This window comes from Centroberyx affinis, unplaced genomic scaffold (genome assembly GCF_046629955.1).
Source record: "Centroberyx affinis isolate AG114_WGS23_722 - 3 ecotype Tasmania unplaced genomic scaffold, CSIRO-AGI_Caff_v1 ptg001094l_1, whole genome shotgun sequence".
Taxonomy (NCBI): Eukaryota; Metazoa; Chordata; class Actinopteri; order Beryciformes; family Berycidae; genus Centroberyx; species Centroberyx affinis.
Genome location: NW_027279639.1, coordinates 167,261 through 184,999, shown reverse-complemented (window position 1 = coordinate 184,999; position 17,739 = coordinate 167,261). Strand labels below are relative to the sequence as shown.

Below are 17,739 nucleotides of genomic sequence, written 5' to 3'. Positions count from 1 at the left end.
TCTGTCAGTATGCAAGTAGGAATAGTTCTAGTGTAAAAATACATGACTCTTTAGTGATGCATGTAGCATTTTGTTGCCAAATATGTAATACTGGACATGGGTAACATCATGAAAGACTAACAAAAGCACAAAACAGATGTTTAGATTTGGTTCACTTTTGATCTAAAAACACATGGTTTAAATGTGATTGTATGAGCCGGGGAACGCGTGTGTCTCTGGTCATATCTATCCTGCGCATCCTCGACTCGTTTTTTCCGTCCCTCCCCCTGACCTTTACGGCAAAAGATCACACGTCCGGGTCGTTGCCGGGGTCCCAGGACAGGCGGGAAGGGAAGTCCAGGCCTTTCTCTCGGGCGTGGCGTCTCCAGTGCTCCTCGTCCCCCTGGTGCGTCAGGTACCGGCAGCCCAGCTTCTGCTCGAACTCCCTCAGGTCGCACCACAGCTGGAAGTCCTGGAGGAGGAAGAGGAGGAGCGCAGGAGACGGACAGAGTGATGAAGGATGGAGGAAGGGAGAGGAGATGAAAAGATCTAGAATGTGTGTACAATGCAAAAATGATCAATCTATCAATCTCAACATGTCATTTAGACTAGAAAAAAAAATCTGGCGGAATGGGAGATTATTTGTGATTATTTTATTTATTTATTTGTTCCAATGCAAATCAACTTGCCTTATCCTGTTAGCAGTGGGCTGATCTGCCTTGTTTGAAAATACTGTCACTCTTCACAAAAAAGAAATCTCTGAACAAGTTGATTTGCATTCGAAACAAATTATCTCACTCCACTGGTAGATATTTTAAGGAAAACAAGATTTTAAGACTCAACACCTGCCTAAATTACTTATTAAAATGGACATATGCAAGATAGTCACATAAAATAACATTACATTAAAAAGACATAATGGGTTACAGCTGATTCTAGTTAGAAGCAGTGCCCCATAAAATCCTATTAAGCATTACACATTGTATCTTTCTTCATCAATGAGTGGGTTTTCATCAACATCGTATTGCTGATATTAGCTCATATCCAAGTTAAGGTCATATTTGGGACACAATGTTTATGTATCCCAATCATGAATATCCCTGTACACATGAATAAACACAATACTCCAGATACTATGGAAAAAAGCCTTTGACATAGTGTAAAATATTACTACACTACTACTACTAATAGAACTACTATAAATGCTTCAGTATCCTGGCTAATATCGGCATATCCCAGCAATCATATTTGGGTTGCTAAGAACTGTTGTAAACGGTATTTACATGAACCAGCCGTTCAGCAGAATCCTGGTGTATTCCACATAATATGAGAATATAAATGTGTGTAACATCTGACCTGCAGCCACGGGTGTCCCAGAGCTTTTCCCACACTGAACCTCCGTCTCACCGACACCTGCAGCAGGTTACTGATCAGACTCACCGCTGGAGGGGGGGAGAGGGAGAGCAACAGCAGGGGGGTGGGAGGTTGGAGATGGAGGAGTAGATGTGAGAGAGAGAGGATTTATTCGATACGTTTTAAAAGCAGTCCGCTGGTGTCACCCAGTGGCCGACAGCAGAAGGCTGGGAAACAGTCAGGTGTGGATGTAAAAGTGCATGAATGTGACAAGCAGGGAGCTGCTGAAAGACAGCACACATGTTCTGCAATCCTTCCCTGGAAAAATAAAAATAAATGCAACTTTATACACACATAAACACTAATTTGTATTACTCCGCCTAAACTTAACCCTAACCTAAACCTAATCCTAACTCTAATCTTTACCCCAAACTCATGTCCTAACTCTAAAATATCCTCTTAAAGATGTGAGAATTGGCAAAATATTGTCACTTTGGAGGCGTTTCCTTGACTTTCTATCCTTGTGAGAACATTTGGTCCCTCTAAGTATAGAGACACAAGAACTCTCTCTCTCTCTCTCCCTCTCTCACACACACACACACACACACACATAATCTAGCCAGAAACTTCTCAAAATACTGTCACTGTTTTGAGAAAACCTTGTATCTCCAAAATGACAACTTTTTTTAAAGGGTTTCTTTCATAAGGAGGTCGAAGAATTGTCTCAACCCACAGAGAACCATGAAATCCTTCAGCTGAAGTGAAAACATGAAAATTCACAAAATTTGGAGTTAGGAGGTTTTCAGGTTTTACAGCAACAGCAATATGAGTCGTCCCTACCCTCCAGTGAGATGGAGGCCCATGGTTGCCGTGGGTACATGAAGGCAGCGTTGGTGATCTGCTGGCTGATGTCCTCGTCCTCGTTGAAGGGGAAGGTGCCGCTCAGGCTGACGTACATGATGACGCCCGTCGACCACATGTCCAGCGAGCGGTTGTAGCCGCTGCTGCTGATGACCTCGGGCGCCAGGTAAGCGGGCGTGCCCACGACCGACCGGCGGAACGACTTCTCGCCGATGATGCGGGCGAAGCCGAAGTCGCACAGCTTCACCTGAGAGGGGGAGGAGGGGAACATAGATAGGTGAGGTTGAAGTGAGTGCTAGAAAATATACACAATCACAGGAAAGTATTTGAAAGTCAGTTTAAAGTACTTCTGTGACAACTTCCTTGACACTAAACACACACGTCTAGAGCTCCAAGCTGGTTAAAATGAATGAAGGGAATCATTTAAACGCAAATCCACATATGGCGGTTGTGTGAAAACCTCACAACTCCTACTTCAAAGATTACATAGTCTTTTATGGGAAAATTATGAGAATAATATGAGAAAATTTGACTTTCCTTGGGTTTATAAAACCCGGGGCTAAAAGTAGCAATACCATAATGGAAAAATGCTTCATTAAAAGTAAAAGTTATGCATTCAAAAAATGACCTTACTTAAGTATAGAAGTATTAGCAGTAAAATGTACTTCAGTATCAAAAGTAAAAGTAACTAATTCTGAAGAACGGTCCCTTTCAGACTGTTAAATTATTGATGCATTAACCTGTAAAAAGTATTTTAATGTTGTAGGTCTAACTGCAAAGTAACTAGTAACTACAGCTGTCACATAAATAGTAAAAAGTACAATATTTCCCTCTGAAATGAAGTGGAGTAAAAGTATAAAGTGTCACAAAATGGAAATACTCAAGTAACTCAAGTATACTCTAGTACCTCAAAACTGTACTTAAACAGTACTTGAACAAATGTACTTAGTTATTTGACAACTCTGGTAAAAACCCTTTCAAAAACCCACTGGAATAAACCTCCTAAACTTTTTTTCTTAGTTCGTGAAAAAGTGACATTTTGGAGGTACAAGTTTTTCACCCGACAGCGACGATATAATACATATAACACAATCACCTGAGGGAAAGGGTCTGCGGAGGCCAGCAGCACATTCTCAGGCTTCAGGTCACAGTGAGCGATGTGTTTGAAGTGCAGATACCGCAGAGCCTCCAGGATCTACAGCAGACAGGCAGAGGGAGGAGAGGAGTGAGTCTGAGACAGACTAGTGGTGGAACAACAGATTTATGAAGCTTTATTCAACCAGGAGGTCACTTAAACATATATTCCTGCTTTCAAGGACGGCCTGGCAAGAAGAAATTCACCTCTTTAGGTGAGTTAAGACAGACAAAAATAACCCTGCTGAAGTGTCCTTGAGCAAAAGTGAACTTCCCTATAGGCATAAAGAAAGTACTACAAAAAAAAAAAAAAAACCCATTCACTCTGTCATGATGATAAACGAGCATTACAAAGTTGTTGACCTTTTTTTTGGTAAAAGACACCAAATGAATACAGTCGTACATGACAGTATGAATTTTCCCCTCGTTTAAAGCAGGTTCTCTACGTGGGGTCCGGGGACCACCAGGGGTCCTTGAGGGGGTTCCAGGGGTCCCCAGCAAATTGATGAGTTGTTAAACATCACCATTATTTCATTTACAAGAAGTTAACACAATTAGAGAATGTAGAAGAATGACTGTTTTGATCATAGTTTCTCTATTATCTCTCTACCTACAATACAGATAGTCATCTCTAACAATAAAAATATTCTCAGATTTGGGTCCAAGAGACAAAATCTCATCAAATGGGGGTCCGTGGCCCAAATGTTTACTAAATTAGGGGTCTTTGATATGAAAAAGGTTGAGAACCACTGGTTTAATACCTGCATGACCAGGAAGCGCGTGTTGCGTTCCGGCAGTCGGCCTTTCTCATTGGACAGAATCATCTCCAGCATGTCTCCGTGGAGCTTCTCCATGACAACGAAGACGTACTCCACGGTCTCGAACATGCCCTCCACCAGAACCACCCCGGGGTGGGACAGATTCTGGGGCGACACAGACACAAACAAGAAACACGCTGTCGTTAACAAATACTGTGCTGGTATACGCACATAACGAAATATATTGTACCTGCAAGATGGCCACTTCGTTCCTCAGCTGTCTCTCCAGCTTGGTGGGGAAGCGCGTCTTGTCGATGACTTTGATGGCTACCGGCCGACCGGACTGCCTGTGAGTACCTGGAGGATCAAAAAACACTCAGCTGAACTCCTACGACCAGACAGAGACACTTAAAACTGTGGAGAAAAGCACTCTTTATGGTCGGCGATAACAGCAGCGTGCAGACCTGGGTCAAACAGTTTCAATATTAGCAAATCATTCTTGGCGTCTGCTAATTGAAACTCATTAATGTCTCAGACGGGTGGGGTTTACTGCATCATCAGGACAGCTCAGATAGTGTCAGGTAAGCTGTCAGTCACAGAAAAGTATACTAAAAAAAGTGCTTTCCGTCAAAACTTTCTGGCACTCTTTATCTTTTCCTATGCAGAGGAGGAGGAGAGTACTATGTTTTATATCTTTTTCCAAGCCCCGCCCACCTGGTACTCCAAACAGATGAAAACAAACACTTTTCTTTGCGCTAAATCTGGTAGGATGTTTTGATAATAATTAGGTTAAAATAAGCTTTACCTCTGTAGACGACTCCAAACTGCCCCGACCCCAGCACCTCATCTGTACAGATCTGATACACTGAGCTGACGTCCTGAAACACACACACACACACACATTAACACTGTACACACACACTTCACCTTATCTATTATAAGTTCCCTATGGACTTATAAATAGTCTTTAACTATATCAGAGGTATACAAGTTGATACTTACCACGCTGTCTCCACACACTGAACCTTCATCTGTAATGAGGGTGAGACAGATTCATTAAGAGTGCTGATTCCATCACTAAAGGTTTACAGAGCGATGCAGCACTTCTCCAAAAGCCTCTGCTCTCACCAGGCTTTGTTGTGGCAGCCAATCTGCATCTCATTTAATACGCATTTCATTTCTTTTCAACCGCGGGCGCAAAATGTCATCAGCGAAGGACCCATTGTCCAACAAGCCCTTTAAAGTGTTCCAGGTTGTAAAATACTCTCTAATTCACCAAAGAGGTTATTTACGGCTCATTACAAGTCATATTAATGTGTATCTTGGTTATATGAATCCGAAGAAGCTATATTTCACTCATTACGTTTCTAAAAAAATCAATATCCAGTGGGATTATTTTTGGCTCACGGTCCACTGCCCATGTTAAATTTAGTCTAATAAGTTATTAACAGAAAAAATGGTTCATTACAAGTCACATTAATAAGCATCTTGGTTACATAACCTTGAAAAAGCTATTTTTCACTCATTACGTTTCTGAAAAAAAAATGAGTATCCAGAGGGATTATTTCTGGCTCACGGTCCGCTGCCCGTGTTAAACTGGTATTTCGGGCTCACCCTGGTTCTCCTTGGCCAGCGTGTGTCCTCCGCTGCTCTGGACGGGCATCAGAGCCTGACGGATGGCGCTCTCCCAGGCCGGCCCGTCCTTGCCGGCCGCGACGCAGTGCACCGCCGAGGCCGTCACCACCTCCAAGGAGTGGGCGCCGTTGCCTGGCGACAAGGGCACCGAGAGCTGGGCGGGGCCTCGAACCTGCAGCACCTCGGACAGAGGGATCTCCTGGTGAGGAGGATCAATTAAGCTTTACTTAACCAAATAGTCCCATTGAGAATAAAATATCTCCTTTTCCATAGAGTCACAAACAAATCACATACCATGATGCTCATAAGTAAAAATACATTTAAAATCACTAATAAAGAGTGGGTAGTAGGTAAAGTGAGTAAAGATTGGAGTTTGTTTTATTCAATCGGGGTGGAATTAAAGGTTCTGTTGAATGTTTGCTCATGTGACAAATGTCAGTAAATTTAGTTTTACTTAACTAAGTTACTCTTACACATTTTGCCTCTGACCGCTCCTGTACAATTACTTTTACTTCTGAATTTTACATAATGCTTATTGTTTTGAACCAAATCAAAGCAGATACTCATCAGTACCCGACCTGCCCACTAGGTGCCAACGACACTGTGGTGATAGAGGCCAGTCACACTGTATTAAACCTAAGAAGAAAACCAACAGTGAAGTATTCTACCTTGTAGTACTTGGTGCTGCTCTCATTCTGGTACAGAGTGATGCTTTTCCAGTCCAAGATCCAGTAATGACGTTTCCTCTGGGACAAGTGATGGTAAAGATATTCATAACTCCTTGTGTGTGTGTGTGTGTGTGTGTGTGTGTAAGAATGCATTTTTGAATGTGCATGTATTTGTACAATCTACGTTTTTGCTTCCCACATGTGCCCACAAGGATAGGAGGATAGAAAAAAATGCAAAAAAGTGGTAATTTGTGGTGATCGTTTTACGCATTGTTAGAACTGGATTTATATTACAGTTTAGATGAGGATTCAGGTTTGGCAGGCAGCTGCAAGTTTAACATTTAAGTTAAGAGTTAGGGAATGAATGTAAGTCAGTGTGATGTTCTCGCAAGTACAACAACACAAGGGTTCATATTCTCACCAGTGTGTCAGCTGTGTGTCAGCGTGTGTGTGTGTGTGTGTGTGTGTGTCTCACCAGTGTGTCAGTGTTGGTGTGATGCAGCAGCCATCCTTCCCGCAGAACTTGACTGCCTCTCCTCTTGGCATGATGAACTGACTGCACCACCCTCATCAGGGGAATGTAGCTGCTGAAACAAGGACTGACGGAGGGACGGAGGGATGGAGGGGCGGCCGGCATGAAGAAGGAGGAAGGGGAGGTGAATAAAGAAGAGAAACAGACTCACTGAAAGAGGAAAACTGAACACAAGTCAGCACTACCAGAGTTACTGGCTGTTATTCAACATATATATATAATCTCCGGCTTTTATATATTTCTATTCTTGTTGCTTTGTCTGCTATTTATTCCTTTTGATATATGATTGTGGCTGGAACCATTGTTTTTATTTTATTTTATTTTATTTTAATATATATGTATTTTATCACTGCTCTACCTCCTTGTCCTTCTGTTTTATTGATCTGTCACTGGTTCCATCTTTCTCTTCTCTTAATTGTGTAGCACTTTCTAACTTTGTTTTTAAAAGGACTACATTAAAAAGGATTATTAATATTATTATAATTATTATGAATGGCAGGATTTGCCTGTGAAAGTACCCTCCAAATGCCTCTAGGTGGCAGTGTGGGCCAAGACTCCCTGGTTTATTTCTGCTTTTTTTTTTTTTTACACGCCAAGGTGTGCAGTGGAGAATAACAGCAAGCAAAGATGTGTGTGTTTGTGTGTGTGTGTGGACTGTCTGACACTTAAGCAAAGGTTGAGAGTCAGATTCAAACCCATGACATCATGAGGACTGTGTGTGTGTGTGTGTGTGTGTGTGTGTCTTAAGAACAACCAGGCACCCATAGTCACCTTTTAGATAAAAATCTATATTCACCGAGCGTCTCCAATCAGGATCAAGTAGCAGAGGTTGTGTCATTTTGAATGAAGACTAATCAATAACTGTTCACTGGGCCGAGATCAACACAGACCCAGCGGTCCAGGAGTAATTTGATAATCCTCTGACCTGATTGGTTCTTGCTGGAGAAGGACTTCCTTGGTCTCAGTCAGCGAGTCGTCGTCGGCGGACATGTCATCGTCAAAGCTTTCTAGTGATGTCATACTACTGTTGAGCTCTGACTCATCGTCCCCTGAGTCTTGTCTGTAGCACTGACCGGCTGTGGATTCTGGAAATGTGACATCATACTCAGGAAATATATGACTGGAAACACAATTATCCATGAAGAACTGTTTTCATCAGTGACAGGTGCAGTTTTTACTCTCACTTAGGGCTGGGCAACACAGACAAGAAAAAATATTTTGATTTCAATATCCGCTAATGTTAAATAATCAATCGCATTGAAGTGCACAGTAGTGTAAAGTATGATAAAACTGTAATTTTCAAATAATATTCCCCAATTTGTTTCAGATCTAATTTTGCGAAAGATTTTATTTAGTGTTGGTTTTCTATCATGAATTTAGCGAACAGATCAACTATTGAAAGACAATAACTGATTATATTGAATTATTGCCCAGTGCAACACAGCAGGAACCTAGAATAGCACAAAATGTACCGAGATTGTGAGCAAAAGTTGGTTGTTTATGCAGGTGTCATTATTTAAACTGTTTGTTTTAACATAGAGACAAGTGAAAACCCTTAGTAAAAAGCAGTCTCCTTTTTTTCTTCATAGTTTTTCATTAGATGTAAAAACCATTATAGTGTATATTCCAGTCTCTATGTCAACAGTAAAATAAGGATTACTTTATCTTATAGCTCTAATACTGATATCTGTGACCAAAATCAGACTTGTTTCCCTGAATCATCGAGGCACTAATTATCATTATTGAGGCCGACAAACATTATTTTTTGGGAAATCTACACCGGAGGGAGGCTTGAATCTGTCAAACACTCTTGAGAAGGAGTGTGAATCAGTTTTGACTCACCACATTTGATGACTATGGATGAGAACATCAAAAAGGGGGGGGCTTGATCAAAGATTCATGATCAGCCTTTGCCTGGACTACAGCACAAGCCCAGAATACAGAATTGTAATGGGACCAGCAGGGATTTTTCCTCACCTTCCCCGTTGACGCCTCTCCTCTCTCCCGGACAGTCTCTGGGGATTAACGGCTCGCAGCGCCGGTGACAGTTGAACCTGCAGTCTGAGAAAATGGAGATAAAGGAGAGGTGGTGCGTTGAAATACTGAGAGAAAAAGGAGGAAGAGAGTGTGAGGGATTCAGTCAATTCAGGACGTGGATTGTCTTCAGATTTCAAAAATGGGAAATCTATGGAAAGAGATTAGTGCCAGCAGAGACTGTATTTTAACTGCAGAAATTTGAATTTGTCATGCCCATATTGAACCGTTGAATTCAACATTTTAATTTGTAAGGCACGATTTGAAAGTGAATGCAATGGCTTGACACTGAATGTGATTATTACTGAATATAACTTTGAACTATAATTACAAATTCTGTTTTCTCAATTTAAATACAGTTTTCTCAATTCAGATTGAGCTCTCTGAGACACACATCCTGGGACTTAGGAAAAGCAAACGAGCAAAGATTCAATCCAACATTGTGGAAAAGTGTACAGATAAAACTACTATTCAATTCAATTCAGTGTGCTTTATTGGCATGAAAGTTCACAGACAATATTGCCAAAGCATCAAGATGAATATCAGTCTAGGTGTGTGTGTGTGTGTGTGTGTGTGAGAGAGTCAGTGCCTGGACAGAGGAACTGGGTTTTCAGCTCCCGTACCCAGAGCCTCCATCACAGAGTGAGGATCAGTAAACTATGTGAAGGAATTAATGTTTGTTGGTAACAAGGGTTACACACATTTTATATGCAGTACACAATAACATTCAAAGAGAAAAATATCAAATATGTGGGGTTTCAAGATACTACTACTATTTTTTTTTTACACAGATTTTTGCTGTGAAGCGTCTTTGAGTACCTCAAAAAGCACCATACAAATAAAATGTATTATGATTATTAATATTTTCACAAGCCACTGAGGCCAGCTGCAGACATCCGCTCTCTGATGTGGTTTCCAATCTGTTTGTGCAAATGTTTAGACAAGTTCCCATCCAAAGACAACCAAATTAAAGTGCAGAGACTCTGAAGTGAAGAGACTCTGAAGCCTCAACCATTACAACATGAATTGCTGTTTTAGTTCATGTAATTTACTGTCACCCGACCCACCGGAGCACTGCAGGCCCTGTCTGAACAGCCCTTTGAGCAGGCGGTGGCAGTGCTGGCAGACTGTGGGCTTGGTGTAGCTGTGGATGTGGAAGGTGTGCGGGACGCGCGGCTTGGCCTCTTCACCGCACCACACCGGAGGCTCGGCCCAGGACGGAGGTCTGGACCTGGGCTTGGACATGCTGATCTGGGTGGAGGAGAGGTATTGGAAGATATCAGGTGTACAGACTTTCTAGTATTGCTTCATCCTTGACATGTGATCTTCTCCACTTGTGTGAAGGAGTGTGTGCTCTAGGGGTTTGTCGTAGGACTGTGTAAACCCTCGACAAGGTTTTGGTAAATGCATTTCATTAATGGTAGACATGTAAGATGTGAAAAAATCTGAATTGTTTCCTGTTTTAATCCTGCTGCAGCACATTTAGGAGGATAGACATAGTAAATTTGGTCCTCTGTGCTACTTGATGGATAGTATTATTCTTTACCTCTTCCAGACTGCCCCCTGCCTGTGTGGAGAGGGAGTGCGCACGCGGCCTCCGGGGAGGGAACAGGGAGAGGCTGGGGCCGACCTGCCGCCGCACACGACTGCAGTCACTGGGCAGCAGGAGAGCGCAGCGCTTATGGAAGTCCAGTCCGCAACCTGAAGACCGGGAGAGATGGAGGAGGAGGAAGAGAGAAGCAGACTGGAGTTTTGGTTCTGCAAACATTTCTCAGAGGCAGAGCCGCTCTGGAAGAAGAAATAATCTCATTGGCTGAATTAAACCTCAAAAAACAGATACCATGAATATAGGTACTACTGATATATATGATGCGGTGAGCAGCCTTGCCTTCACATTTTAACCCCTGGCGAACGAGGCCCCACAGCATTTCTCCACAGTGGTGGCAGAAGGTCGGAGTCCGATACGATTGGACCGCCAGGGAGTGTGGGCGGATCTTCATCTCGGTCACGGCGGCCAATCCTGAGTCAGATTAGAATGAAGAGAGAGCGGTTCAAACACACAATACATTACACCGGCAGTCTGCACCCCATGGGCCACGGAGGCTCCAGAATCTGCAGGTTTTCATTCAAATCAAACAATACAGCAGCTGATTTAACTGATTAGTTCCTCCTCTCTGGTTGAAGGTGTGCTAATCAGTGAAATCAGCTGCTGTAGTGTTTGATCTGAATGAAAACCTGCAGACTCTGGGGCTTCTATGGCACATGATTGGAAACCACTGCACCATTTAGCTGAGTCAAGAAACAGGATGCACATTTGTCTTCTAATAATCTGTAATTATATTGTCAGTGAACCAAATCTGATTTTTTTGTTTTTTTTGCATTTTTGTTTGCTTGTCATGATATTAGTCATTTCGAATTTTACATATCTGCCTGATACTGCTGCCAACAGACAAAAAAATTGAATTAAGAATAATTAAGGAATTACGAGTAGTTGTTTGCCTGATGTGGCCATCAATAAAAATGAGTAGCTTTGTAAAAGAAATACTGGCAGCATCACTAGGGAGTCCGCTGTACCCCACAAATACCTGGATGGCCTGTGTGTATCTTTGGAGTATTAAAAGGTATTCTGGTACAACTTTACCCACTAACTAGGTGCGTGGAATAGGCAAGTAACATTGAAATTCCAGCAATTTATTAGTAAAACCGATGCATTTCAGCACGTGGCCTTTGTCAGGATTTGTAAAACAATTAATCCGAAAGCATAAATAAAAACAAACAAGAAACAGACAAAAATCACCCAACAGAATAAGATACAATAGAATAAACAGCCAACAGATTACTGACACATACAGTCGCACTGAGCCATAGAAAAGCAGGGGATGTGGTCAGGTGACAAACCACAGCAGCTTGGTAACACTGTCTCCATCCTCCTTATATAAACGCCCCCCACCTGGCTGATGAGAGCTCAGCTAGTGGCTTCTCTGAGTGTGTGTCTTACGGGTTGACCTCTGACCTGAGACGACGAGCTCGATGAGGTCTCCGTCCTGCAGCTCGTCCTGCTCTGTGAGGCGGTGCAGCAGCTGCTGTGAGGCGGGCCGGTGTCTGAACAGCAGGATCTTCTCCCCGACGCCCACCACACTGCAGTCTGGAGCCTGCAGGCAGAGACACGCTCTAGCTCTGTTTCCATCCGACTCACAAACAAACTTTTGAAATGTCTCATGAGACGCAGTGCAGTGTGGATTAGCATTAATTCCGCCGAGCTGGAGTGACGCTATGTCAGAAAGCACATCCACAAGAAAAGGGGAAAGTCTTTACGCTACATCATTATTCATTCAGCAAATGTCTTTCTGTCACTATTTATCCCATAATTTCTCTATCGACAAAAAAGTTTTCTACCTCGAGTGAGCATAAAAACTTTTTTTTGCGATATTGAGGACATTTTTTATCTAAATTTAACATTTCCATCCAGCCGGTCTGATTTTGATACATCATTATTTGCATAAAAATACTTGGATGGAGAGACAGCTACTGTAATCTGGAGCCTGCAAACAGAGACAGACAAAGAATCTGAACAGGAAGATCTTCACCCTACACCCAGTCTGAGACTTGTCAAGCTTATTTTTGGATTTTTTTTAGTAAAATCAGCTTACTGCACTGACAGATAATTTTAGCGGTTTAAACAAATTTCACTTTTTTTCAGGATAATGAACTTGTTTCAGGACATTTACTTGGTAAAAGTGAAAATGTATTGCTTCTTGTTTCAAGATTTTCTTCATTGTTTGATGATTTCTTGAAAGAAGTCATATTGGCATGTATCAAGTGAAATTTATTGAAACCAGCAAGATTATCTGACAGTGTAGTGAGATAATTTGACTAAAAATATCACAAAATAAGCTTGATAGGTCTGGAAACAAATTAAAATCATCAGACAGCTTGTTTTTCGTTGCAGTGTGGTAGCCTAGAAGTTAGAGAAGCAGGCTTGTGACTGGTAGGTTGTCCGTTTGAATCCTGGCTGGAAAACACTGGGAAACTTTGGGTGGGAAAGTGAATGAGGAAAAACACAAGGCTGTCAAACTGTCTTTTAACAATTTTCTATGTGCATTACCATCACAAAAGATGACCTAGTTACAATTTTGAAAAACAGAGATGGGTCTTATGTGCTTGGGAGATATGAGATAAAAGATGATACAGTCTGACATAGATTGCGGTTGTACTTCACTCCTGGTTATCTGATCAATCAGAATAAAGAAACCTGCTCGGCCGCGGTATGTGATGAGAGCAGCAGACCAACTTCAGAGCGGAGCCAGGAACAGAAAGACGCTACGTGAGAAAAATATCCATAAAAAAACACACAGATCAAAGAGAAAACCGCTGTAGCACCAAATATTGAATCCTGTTCTATTTGCAGATAATAACGCTATCTGCCCCGTTTCCATCGCCAGACCACAGCCGGCATCTGGTTTTGAGATAAGAGGGAAGGGTTGAGAGTGTTTTCGCATAATTTCTTTAGCTCTAATCTGAGTTTCATCCAGATACGCATCATCAAAAGCAGACAACCATTTATCCCGCCGCTCACCCACCCACCCATCCATCCATCTAACCAGGCAGTTAGTAAGAAAGAGACAGAGGAGTGAAAAGTGTTCTCTACTGACCTCAAAATTAGACAACAGGACGATATGACTGGGACTGGCTAGTCATGGTGGAAAAATAACATCTTCATTCTATATTTACATTATGTCTGCAACCTTAAAAGGCGCTAAAGACTTTGCCAAAACTCCTTCAAAATATTCAACACGCCTGAGAAACGGTTTTAAAGAGAGTGATGTGTAATTCATGGCTCAACTGTCTTACATCAATGCTGTCAGTACAAAATTTGGATCCTGCTTCATAAAAAAGTGACAGTGAGACAGGTAGAGAGAGAGAGACAGTTAAGAGAGTTAAGAGAGAAAGAGTCCATCCTCTCCTCAACCAACAACATAATCAGGTGAGTCTCTAAGTTTCTGGATGCCATCTCACTATGATTAAAGAAGGCTTAGTTCCTTGTTGCGGCCTTCTATCGTCTATTTTAACAATTTTCTACTATACCATACACAGAACAGTCTACTGCATAATGCCTTTGGTGATTTTCACGTTTTAACGTCAATTGAATTGAATTGACTCCATGCTCCTCTATGTGTTGAGAGAAATTACACAACTTGGTCTTGTGAAACCCTTTCAAAAGCCCCACTGGATAAACTCTAAACTGCATGATGGTCAAGTTGAAAACAAGCCCGTTCCTCTGAGTTTCTGAAAAGTAAACATTTTGGAGATCCGGGGTTTCCACCCGGCAGCGATGATAAGCTAAACGGGAGACATACTGTATATTTGCAGTGGCAGTTGCACATGTTCTCAGGTTTGAATTCAGTGGAAGCTCATAATGCACAAGCAACGTGTGTGTATAGATGTATATACACACACACACACACACACACACACACACACACACACACACACAGTCCCCGTTGACCTGCTGCCTGGAAACGTATCAAAAGATCAAAGCAAAGAGAGTGCTGGTGTGAGCGAGGCAGACGGTGTGTGTGTGTGTGTGTAAGACAAGGGCAGAGGCTGTGGTTGGAAAGTTTGCTGTATGCCTGTCGACCACACAAGTCCCTGTAACTCAGTCAGTATGAAGACCAGACCAGATGACACTACGAGACAAAACACAGAGCCAGGCAAAAGACCAGCACCTGCAATTCATAATGTAGCTTCTCTATTTAACCACAGCCGGAGTTGTTTAGTGTGTCTGCTGTGTTCACACCATCAAAACTATCTACTGTAATCTAATGCAGGAGCTGCCAACATCAAATCCTGTGGTCCAGTTACTCAAGACAAAAAGGAAGGAAACTGCTTTGAGGAACAAACGTATGACCTTAGGCCAGTTTCAATATGTAATATTTTTCACATGGATTTTCTTTACATTGGACCAAAATTCTACATCTGACTCTGTCACACCTGTATCCTGCGACACGCTAATTAGTGGCCACTAAATTCATCCAAGCCAGGTTTCTACATAAGCATTCAACCTAATTCAAAAGCATACAGGTCAGTTTCGTCAGATGCTATGTGTTGGTGAATGAGATACATAACACCTAAAACCACCAGAACATCCCACTGAGCAAGTTGACGTTGATCAGCCATTTATAAGACATCTAGGCTAAAATTAGAGTTTAAAAGTGAAAGTTTAGTAGGTGTCTCCGCCTTCTAGGGGTAGAAGGCGGAGATAAAGCATTATTTTGTACATACAGACTTCTCCGGTGCATTTATTTGATATTTACAGCTGTTCATGCATTGTTTGTCTATGTAATAGTGTATTTACTGCCTGGTCTGAAACTGTATATAATCTATATATAACCGAAAAGACATGAGAGCTGAAGCAAAGTCGTTGAAATCACGTCGGATCCTTCCAACACTGTAACAGTCGAGGATGTGGAAACACATGGCGGCCTCCCGCTCATCACTTGGTAACCTTCAAAATCCTCCTCCATGCATGCGGTGACCTTTTCACAGTGCACTTCCTGATGCATTAACCAGCTTCATACCCAGAGAGGCTTGAAACGTTATGTGTCTCTCTTCCTGGTGGGACTTTATTATGTTAGAGTGGGGTGTGAGGAGTCCCAGTGTTGCACTATAAACCCTCTATGCTTGGTACACACAGTCACACACATTCACACTTTGGAGCTGCTGAGAAGCCTCACTGGAGCAGCTAGGGGTTAAGTGCCTTGCTCATGGGCAACTCAACAGTCGTTATTACAGAAGGGGAGAGAAGTGTTCATTTGTCATTCACTTTACCCACCCAGATTTACCCAGCCAGTCCAGGTTTTGAACCGGCCACGTGAATAGTGTTTTTAAGTACTTTTTACGATTTGTTTTAGCTTACTTCACTGATGGGAAGGATTTGCCACATAGGAAAACACCAGTGTCAGAGTTCGAAAATCCCCGGCAAAATTTTTTTGATTTACCTGAGACTACCTGAATGTTACTTTTGTGGCGAACACCACCCATCTGGTACTCCCAGCAGATTAAAACAAACACCACGACCTATTCGACAAAATATTTGCCCCAGGTCTGGCTTGCTAACCCAACTCCGCTAAGCATTCCCTAACTGAACCAAACAAATAATGGACAAGAATCGCAGCTGCCTCACTTCAGAGAGGAGGCTTCCTGTGTGAAGCGTTCATTACCTTGCGCTCTATGATCTCCGCTGCCAGCCTCTTGGCATGGCGGTAGCTCAGGTTGCCGCCGGGGACTTGGACCACCTCTCTGAACAGGCCCAGCTGGAACTGGACCAGAGCCGGGGAGGAGGGGGTCATCGTTGTCATGGAGACAGTGCCTGAGGGAGAGATAAAGGGTACAGGTAAAAGGCATACAGGAATATGGAGGACTGTGATGTACAGATACGTCAGACTGTCTGATGGTTTCTGTCATGAATTGATTGAATATTTGAGATTCATTCCAAGTGAGATAGCCACAATTTGAAAGAAGCGACACCTGATCTTCCAAAATGATTCTTGGTGTCTCAAATTAAAGCATATTCTGAGTTACTATAAAAACCTAGGAGTCATCTTCGCTTACAGAATGAATGTTTGATCATGTTACCATTTGTATTTTTGAAATTTGATGGATTTCAGGAAGCAGAATCCTTCTAAAATGAATATATAGCTTTTTGGAGAGAAGCTCTTCACATTTTTAGTCCAACTCATTATGGATAAGCATCTTAATCATTAGCTATTTTAAATACCTTTGGCTAACAACTACCATACTAACATTTTTACTGATGGAATTATCTACATTTTTGAACTCCGTATTTTTGAGCAACTTTCTAAAAATTCATATATGACGTTTTAGAATGAAATCTTTTCATGAGCTGATGGATCAATCATCATAAGAAGCTAAGTAAAACAGCTATAGGCTAATCAGGCTCCTCCTAACCTACGTACAGAGAAATATCTGAACAGGTTTTCTGAACTGCCAATGGCTGATGAAAGCACTAAATAACATCTGTAACTGATACCTACTTGAATGTGAGTGAGGCACCTTGCTTTCTTCAGTCCCTTCAACTCCCAGGCTCGTATCTCACCGATCTGGAGAGCTGACAACTTATCAGTCTGACATCGTCTTTGCTGATTCTTTCTGTGAACTCTGGTGGGTTTGGTTTCCTTTTTTGGGGCTCGGCTGTCAATGACACAGGAAGTCAGAGCGAGCCGAGCAGAGCGTCTTACCTCTGTGAAGACCATGACAGATTAGTGTGTACGGTTAACACCCCCAGCCCTCGCTGTAAAGACACTCACACACTCTCTCTCTCTCTCTCACACACACACACACACACACACAATTACACCCAAGGTAACATTCATAACCATTTCTGCAGATGTTGATTCAGCTTCAGAGACACTTCACAGCACTTTTTAATCTCTTTAACTCTTCACAAGTTTTCTGACAGTGATGTGGATGAAAATGGACGAGACACAGGATCGGTTTGAAAAGTGGAATTTGTGTTTATTGAACCTTTGATAAAATATACATGAGGTTGGCCCCTTCACAATAAGATCCGTCATACCATCATTAACGATGCATCCCTCCCACCCGCACAAGGCCCTCATACCCACACCTTTATCATCCATGGCTCCTAGTGGATATACTTATCTCCATAAGCATTTGGACAACAACAGTCTGCTTTATCATTCCAGCTTCGAATGAAAATACTCCTGCAACAGCGATTTCTTTTCCTCCCTACTGTGGCAGAAAC

At 42.2% G+C, this 17,739-nt stretch overlaps 1 protein-coding gene across 1 annotated transcript; it reads right to left on the bottom strand.

The window, feature by feature from the left end:
* Position 1: 1 nt before the first annotated feature.
* Positions 2–17,123, bottom strand: prkd4 (protein kinase D4). The gene is made up of 19 exons (XM_071523497.1): positions 17,009–17,123; positions 16,175–16,323; positions 11,968–12,106; positions 10,843–10,974; positions 10,501–10,655; positions 10,022–10,205; positions 8,898–8,981; positions 7,846–8,005; positions 6,864–6,987; positions 6,389–6,466; positions 5,700–5,919; positions 5,088–5,116; positions 4,891–4,963; positions 4,336–4,442; positions 4,089–4,250; positions 3,290–3,388; positions 2,173–2,440; positions 1,336–1,421; positions 2–451 (listed from the first exon to the last, which is right to left on the bottom strand). Exons 2-19 carry the CDS (start codon positions 16,310–16,312, stop codon positions 287–289), a joined length of 2,403 nt encoding a protein of 800 aa, XP_071379598.1. The 5' UTR covers positions 16,313–16,323; positions 17,009–17,123; the 3' UTR covers positions 2–286.
* Positions 17,124–17,739: the final 616 nt, after the last annotated feature.